This window comes from Electrona antarctica, assembly GCF_951216825.1.
Source record: "Electrona antarctica genome assembly, chromosome: 12".
Taxonomy (NCBI): Eukaryota; Metazoa; Chordata; class Actinopteri; order Myctophiformes; family Myctophidae; genus Electrona; species Electrona antarctica.
The window spans coordinates 40,520,118-40,528,607 of NC_136793.1; the positions used below are offsets into that span (position 1 = coordinate 40,520,118).

Here is an 8,490-nt window from a genome sequence, read left to right on the forward strand (position 1 = left end):
AGTTGCACAGGCAGGTGAAGAGCATTTTTCCACAAGAGTAGAGGGACATTCTTATACGGTCCCAGAAGTGGACAAAGATGACCTATATTAAATAAAGTAATTTCTTCAGCTCAAGCTGTTATTTATTAAATAGGTCTGTGTGTGTGTGTGTGTGTGTGTGTGTGTGTGTGTGTGTGTGTGTGTGTGTGTGTGTGTGTGTGTGTGTGTGTGTGTGTGTGTGTGTGTGTGTGTGTGTGTGTGTGTGTGTGTGTGTGTGTGTGTGTGTGTGCGCGTGTGCATGTGTGTGCCTGTCTGTCCTTCGCTTATCTCAAGAAAGGGGGTGCAGTGTTGAGTGTAAAGCGCTTCTTCAAAACCAATACATGTCATAAATGAGAGTGGGTTAACACAAAACCAAAAAACAAATTTCTAAAATACATCCGTAAGCCGCAATGAACATGTCCAAGCACAGAAGAAGATAAGATGATAATGATCTTCCGCCGTAGTCTGAAAACCCACCTTTTCAGACTCCATCATGGCCCGTAGCACTTGCCCTAGCCCCTTAGATAGCACTTTATGTAGACTTAGATAGCATTTTATACAGACTTATAGCATGTTACGTATGCACTAGAATTGCATTTTATGTAGTCATAGCACTTTATAGTACATATGTATAGTATAATATAGTATAGTATGTATAGTTTATATATATAGTTTAATTATACTCCACTGTTACGTTCTTAACTTACGCATGTTTCATGATAACTACTTTTTATGTATGTGATGTATGCCATGCTTTTTGTTATTGCTTAATGTAAATCGCTCTGGATTAAGAGCGTCTGCTAAATGCCTAAATTGTAAATTGAAGATGAAGATGATGAAAAAGCATACAAAATCGTCAATTTGGTTGCTCACAGTGAGATTTGCACTCCTTACAACACCTAGCATCGGCCATGTTATTTTGTGGCTGAATAGGCTCTCTATAGCTCTCTCTCCCTCTCTCTCCCTTGGACCCATAAAAAGAAGAATCTACATTTATTAATAATTCTTATTTTGTTGTCCAGCAAGTGGCAGTAGAGACCCAAATGTACTATGCTGGTACTTGGTAATAGAAAGTGAATGGTTTGTAAATGTGATATCCACCATGAAAAGAAAGTTGCACTACTGATAGTATAGAAGGTTAGGCGTGTAGAAATGTAAACTGTTATATGACCAGTGGGTTGACCAAGTCTGATTGTCTAAATGACAAAGATTGGTAGGACTAGGAATGGATGGATGACCAGGTTATTAGGTATTGTTAATTTGGTTTTTTTTACAGAAATAGACAGAACACATGGTATCACATCACAGTACTGAGAGAAATGCAATGATAGAATAGATTTAGATTTAGATTTAGATTTGAACATTTCATTTGAATATTACATTATTACTATATTGCCGGCGGTGTGGCATATTTCTCTCCCAATATACTGTACTTATAAACATTTCTTTCATTTACAATATAAATAATTTGTGCACACTCATTTCCTAGCCTGGGTTCCAGCCTGATTTGCTGCGATCTGCGGATCTGAAAAGTGACATTTCAGATCCGCAGAACGCAGCAAACCAGGCTGGAACCCAGGCTACTCATTTCCAAAAACAGAGGCAAATTCTAAACCACATTCTTTTCAATGTATTTTTATTGAGGCACTGAAATTTCACAGCTGAACAATCACAATTCAATGTATATAGAACCACACATTTTTCTTTTTTAAACACAACATAGGAAAACAACCACAATACGGACATAGTTTCAACCTGGAGTCACTATTTCAAGTATATAGGTGAACATTTTAAATGTAATTCATTTTGTTTCCCACAATCTTTTTTATGTGGTATGTTGTAAGCTTGTACTGTACATTTTCACTAAATATGCATGTACTTTAAGACTTGCCCATATGCATTGCCCAAAAGTTTGAAAATCACTACCATCCATAATCTAGTCCCCATAAACAGCTGTGTACGCCTTGCGGAGCCATGAGGCCCTATAGGGCAGGAGCCTATCTCCTGTTCCTGTAGTGTGAGGCATCATGATTCATGATTAGGGACCTTAGGGTTGTCGGAATCGGATCGGGAGCAAAAACACGTGATCATCCCTAGTATCAATATTGTGGGGAGTTCCATACCCCCAGGAATGCGCCCAGGGGGTCGGGCCGGTTCCGACGTGCCGCCCCGCGTCCGAAATGGTTGAGAAATGACAGAGTTACCGTGTGGCGGTCCCTCTACTGTACCCTCTACTGTACTGTACTGTCACTGTACTGTACTGGCACACCCGAAAGCATCATACAGTATATACAGTTAATACGTGTGTGTGTTAGGTTGCGCACAGGTGGTGAAAAACAACCATGCTGTTTTCGTGCTCATACCCACCCACCCACCCAGCCAGCCACCCAGCCACCCAACCACCCACACACATAGCTCCATAAGGGAGTGGTTGCACCACTCAAAAATAAAAGCATTAACTGCGGGTCCATTACACTGGGTCTTTGCTATGACCCAGTCGGGGATCAAACCTCCCAGTCTCTCAGGGCGGACACTCTAACCACAAGTCCACCGAGATGGTTTTTAACAGCTGTACTGTACTGTATAAGCATACAGTCTACCTTAGAAACAGTAATACGTTTGTAAAATGTAATAACTATTACATATTGTTTAAGTAATAACAATTTAAGTTCTACTTAAGCTATAGTACTGGTTGTTGTTATTGTCAATGAAAATGTGTTATTAGATCATCTCTACTTGGTGGTATATACTGTAGGAGAGTGTTTAAGAGTCAGCTGACCCTTCTATGTATACTGACAACAACTGTGGCAACAGCTGATAGAGAGAAAGGAGTTGTACAGCACTCACAGATCTCTTGCCATAGAACGTACCCAAACTAAATACTGCAGCGCAAACATTCCCAGCATACCATGCATATATTTTTGTTGTAATTACTACCGTGTAATGGTTTCTTTCTGTTTAATTGAGTCTAATGAAAGCTGATCTTCTTAACTCGGTCTGCTGCTGTTTTCAGTAGCCTGTGAAAGGCATGCCAAATATGGAATACTGGAGCAAGTTCTCTTCCACTGGTAACGAAAGTCATTTTTTTTTATTTGTTCAGATGTATTTCTTTATTATATTTAGATACCCACCAAGATTCCATTCAGCCATGGAATGTAGGTGCAGACGACCACGAGGAGACGACCACGCTCAGAATGTTGTCAATCACCTTGTGTTGACACTGCTGTTCTGCAGCGTGGCCGGGCCGGACTGGGCCGGGCCGGCCCCTGTTTCAGATCCCTCAAACTGTGTGTATCTGCTATGTGTGTGCGTGCGTGCGTGCGTGCGTGCGTGCGTGCGTGCGTGCGTGCGTGCGTGCGTGCGTGCGTGCGTGCGTGCGTGCGTGCGTGTGTGTGGGCCTCGGACCCTCAACAAAGTGGTGTGGGACAGACAGTGGTCGTAAAGGAGCTGAAAAGTGTTTCACACTCGTGCAATAAAAGGCTCGGGTTACCGTCCTGTCAGGGATGGAGAGGCGCAGCCAGCCAGGACGCCCAGTGGCCCGCCAGGTTTCTCAGCCCAGACAAAAACACCTTTCTCTGGGCACAGGAGCTGGTGGCTTGGCCTCGGCTCAAAACATTCCCGGTGGATGGGAGTTTCATTCACATATTGGCCTTAGACTGTTTTGTCTATAAGACGCGCAGAGCACGTTTGTAGTCTTTGGGTAGTGTTCGGGCAGGTGACGTGCGGCAAACGCACACCCTACGTCCCGCTGAGGTGAAAGTGGAATATGGGATACCCGGGATTGGAATTGGATTAGTGTTGCTAGACGGGGCCAAGCAGAGATTTTGTCAATGGCAAACTTCTGCTGAGTCCGTATCACTGGACTGTATTATTATAATGACTGTATGTATTCATTTTAGCCCTATTTACTGTATGTAACCAATTTGAAGCATGAATAAGTCTACACTACACCAACAATACAATTATTTTATTTTCAAACTGTGAAAAAATGTTCACCAAACCCAGTTAAAAATAGCCCTCGCAATATACCAATAAATAAGCAATATATACATAAAGATTTTAGCAAAAACAATATAGAATCTCAGTATTGGACAGTATGTGGAAGGAGAACAGTGCTAAAGTTGCTTGGTCAGTGAACAGGAATTAATAGATTAACTGTACACCTGTTGCCTCGGAAACATTGTCAAGGTGTAGGTCCGTTTACCGGCCAATATCTGGAGCAATTTCTACACCGTTCAAACACCTGATGCACCAGATGACATGTTTGGCACCTCAGGGATACATGAAGAGAGCGAAATGAGATTTTTACAGTCTCGTAATTCTCCCAACCGCATAGTTCCTTTCTCTGAGAGAGGGAGAGATTGAAAGAAGAAAAGCGGAGACGGGAGCAGACGAAGGGTCTCTCTTGAGGAACATTTCAAAATACAATTTATATATTTTGGAGAGATAAACCATCTGTTGGTTTGTGCTACTCACAAATTTTCCAGTCAGTTTTACTGGCTTGACTTGAAAAAAAGTCCTTCTCACTGTGTTCTTAGGTAGTGGTTGTCTGTCCTGATGTCTGCACAGGCATTTTATATAGACATCTACTGTATGTCCTTATAGGGTCCTCTGATGGCCCGGGAGTCTGATTTGACCCTTGTTCTTGCCCATAGGTTCTATAGCCAACGGCAGGAACCAAGTTTGTTTTCGCCCACTGGCCACAATAGCTGGCGGAGTCCAAAATTCACCAGCCACCGTCATTATCTTACCAGCCAAATATGATTTTTGGAATATACATAAAGAAACCTCCAAATGACGGTAGATTGTCTGCCAAAGTGTAAAGTAGACTCACCAGCCAGGCAGCCACAGCAAAGATTTACCCACATTTGGCTGATGACTGTTAAATCCCCTTGTCTCTTTGCGTCTTTAGAATGAAGTCTTTCTACGTTTGACCAGCCAATATGTGTGACCTTAAGTTTAGAAGTCCACTTGTGACCCCGAGGGGTCACTTCCAGCCATTCAACTCCTTGAGCTTGCTTATGGTGTTTCCTTTGATAGGTGTTGATGGAGGGTCGTATAGAGGTAGAGTCTTGCTTATGGTGTTTCCTTTGATAGGTGTTGATGGAGGGTCGTGTAGAGGTAGAATCGGGGTGCTGCTGCAGGTTCGGAGCGTGGGAAGTGTCCAAATGGTCCGGGTCTTTTTTGTCTTTTTCATCTGCTTGTTCTTCTCTTCCTTTGAAGAGCCGGGGGACAATGACTAGTAGTATGCAAAAGAAAATAAAGCAAGTCAGTAATTTATTTGAAAGATTTCTTAGCATCAATTATCTTTGCTGTCGGGCAGAAACCTCTTATCTCCATATTTTAACTTTTTGTGTTTTTTCCTGAAAATTAACGTCATACTTGATCATACTACAGTTATAAGGTATCAAAAGGAGCAGAGCTACTCATGGCGCGCTTTGAGCTCGTTGATCTGCTGCTTAAGAATTTGAATTTGAATCCTGAAAAGTCATAGTTTGGCGCACCCGACATAGACGTTATAATATCTGTGGTCCTGCTCTCTGTTGCACAGTGGGTAAAGCCTTATACTGCCTGTGTTAGCACTTCCGTTCCCCACATGGCAATAACATATACCAATGGTAAGGGTTAGTGACATCAGCTATTTTCGAATAGCTTAAGTATAAAATAAGTGGTTAATTGGTACAATATTTTCCAGAGTAATAAGAGTAAAAGTGCAACTGGCACTATCGATCTCAGTGTTATTTTCTGCAGTTTAGCCCTGCTCTGAACTGCATGGATCACTGCTGATCCTACTAACACGTTGAGAGTGATCGTCTCTCCTTTCTCTAAGAGATTAAAAAAGGCATCACATACACAGCAGCAGAGTGTGTAGCAGCTGAGCTTGGCTGCGTTTCGTTCCGTCCCAGCGTAACGATTCTTCTTGGGTAGCAGCAGCACGAAGGACACAGCCAGCGACAGATGATAGAAACTGTGGACATAGGCATAGTCCCATTCCTGTATTGAGGAGAGTGACAATTTGGCGAATCAGTGGATAATGCACTTCATAAAAAAGCATTTTAAGGCTTTCTCAACTGGTGCCAGATCTTAAGATATCTATACACACTTAAATGGTCAACCTTCTCAGTAAGAAGTTTTAAATTCGATTTACTGGCAACGTTATATTGTAGCTGGTAAGCTCTTTGGAAATAATGTTACTGTAAATCCTGTTCCTGATTTACTTGAATTCTATGTAAGGATTAGCTCTGATGTGAGGAATGGGTCTGTGATAGATACAGACATGCAGTACACACTTACCTCAAAGTAGAAACGCAGCATTAGAGCCAGAGCTCCAAAACAGCATCCTGGCCCCACCTGCTGTGTGTACACCTTCTTCTCTGGATACACAGCCTTGATCTCCTTCATCTTCTGGAGCTGCAATAACAGACAACAGTTGCTGTGTGGCCTGTTGTTCCTGTACAAATGCAACCAAATGGATTCATTTGGTTACATCTGTACACTGAGTTACACATGTAAACATTTAATTGAGGATTTCACTGGGAACCATGGAATATATATTCCCAAATGGTCCTCCGAGTCCTCACCCATTTGATGGTTATGATAAAGACGGCTGAACCAATTGGTCCAGCATAGATTCCATAGCCCCAGCGGTCCTGGTATATCCTCACAGCAATGGTCAACACTCCAAACATGGTTATACTGGAACGCTTTGGCTCATCAAAGTCTCCGAGAGCTGGGACATGGGCCACAACAAAGGATAGATTAATACAATAGGATAGACACACAGTGTATACACGATGACATTAAAATGTCAGACCTTTCTTTTGAAAGGAAAATGCAATAATGCATGTGGTCTCTGAGACCATGAGCATAAAATAAACACAAACAGTTCCTTTGAGACGTGAGGTGAAGTGTGTGTGTGTGTGACTGTGTGTGTGACTGTGACTGTGTGTGTGTGTGTGTGTGTGTGTGTGTGTGTGTGTGTGTGTGTGTGTGTGTGTGTGTGTGTGTGTGTGTGTGTGTGTGTGTGTGTGCGTGTGTGTGCGCACACACGCGGGTGTGTGCGTGCATGCAGTGTGGGTGTGTGTGTGCTTATGTATGAAAGCCTGATTAAAAAGCACCTCTGAACATATGTGAGAGACCGTGCAGACACGACACATGCTAGTATCAACAACTGCTCAGTCACACTGCACACAGTTCAAAGAGAATGCAGGAACCACAGCAACAACTGTGCAATCCTCAGCCTTAATTTAACTCTTCAGAGTGAACAAATGTGGTTCCATTTGTACATTAAATTAACTTTGAGATTTTACAGTATAGGATTTTACTGTCTCACCGAAGAAGAGGTACTAGTAGGACACATTGGATGAACACTGTTTGTTGAAAGGATCAGACCTGTTTCAGTTACTTAAGAGTCCCTTTTGACAACTTGCCCACTTACAACACAGCATACATAGTCATATTGTTGTTATGTGCCGTTCTGTATGTTTCTACTCACCTATGAGAGTGACCCACATAGAGAGAGCAGTGCCATATACACTGAAGTATTCCATAATGTCATACTGCATGAAGCACAGGAGGGAGAGGCCTGGACTGTCACATGCATGGTAAATCTGTTGCACAACAGAAAGCTTCAGGAAAAAGTGGCATATACTGTAGGTACAGCAGCATAATAATATCAGGGTTTTATGTAATTGCAAAAATGTGGGACAACACCTCAAAAACTCAATCATAAAGTTTGTAAAGTAGTTTTTACAAATTGCAAAAAACTAACAAATAAACAAACTAGTATTATATATTGGCAAAAAATAATAATAAAAGGAGACATTAGCTTTGACACACTCTTACAACAATTTTGCCTTCAACTTCTTGTTTATAACCCAAAATGATCTTAATTGTCAAATGTTTAAGCATGTTCTAATCATATTATATAACATTTTGGAAAAATAGTCAATTTAACACAGAGGTGCCCACTCTTCCTCATGCCCACCTATATCCTGTTACCATCTCATTGACACAGTGACAGTGTTCTCTCCCTTTCCCATTGCTGGTGGGGCTTACCGCCGTGAAGAACATTGTGAAGAAGTAAACCATGGCCTCCATGTGGAACCCTCTCTTGGCTGCCACGCTGGCTGCAGGCAGAAACACCAGGCTACTGATGGTAGGAAGCAGCAACTTAGCGAGAAACGCACCCATGCTGGACGGCTGGCAAATACAACAAGTCTTATTATTATGGGAATCTCTGCAGGTGGGAAGATATTAGTAACCAAGATAGGACGATTATTATCAGCTGAAGATTTGTAGTAAAGCAGATATCCTCAGGTTTTCAAGTCCTTGTGAATGTGAAGTGAGTTAGAATGAGACTGCGTGGACGGCACATGTGCGCTCTTGCATGCAATGAACACACGGTCAGCTGTCTTTGTAGGCCCCTTTAAAGTTTAAATGTCCCCCAGCTAATCACACAGGCATGGCCCA

The 8,490-nt window shown here is 42.2% G+C and overlaps 1 protein-coding gene across 2 annotated transcripts; it reads right to left on the reverse strand.

Annotated features, from left to right (window-relative positions):
- Positions 1-4,189: 4,189 nt before the first annotated feature.
- mymk (myomaker, myoblast fusion factor) lies at positions 4,190-8,211 on the reverse strand (the record flags this gene model as incomplete). Of its 2 annotated transcripts, none has more annotated exons than XM_079515482.1 (6): positions 4,190-5,257; positions 5,872-6,012; positions 6,313-6,429; positions 6,600-6,748; positions 7,514-7,628; positions 8,077-8,211. In XM_079515482.1, the coding sequence occupies 6 exons, from the start codon at positions 8,209-8,211 to the stop codon at positions 5,006-5,008; spliced, it is 909 nt and encodes a 302-aa protein (XP_079371608.1). In that variant the 3' UTR covers positions 4,190-5,005. The 2 variants fall into 2 exon arrangements, with proteins under 2 accessions (XP_079371608.1, XP_079371609.1); XM_079515483.1 differs by lacking the exon at positions 8,077-8,211 and adding an exon at positions 8,006-8,076.
- Between the last annotated feature and the right edge of the window lie 279 nt (positions 8,212-8,490).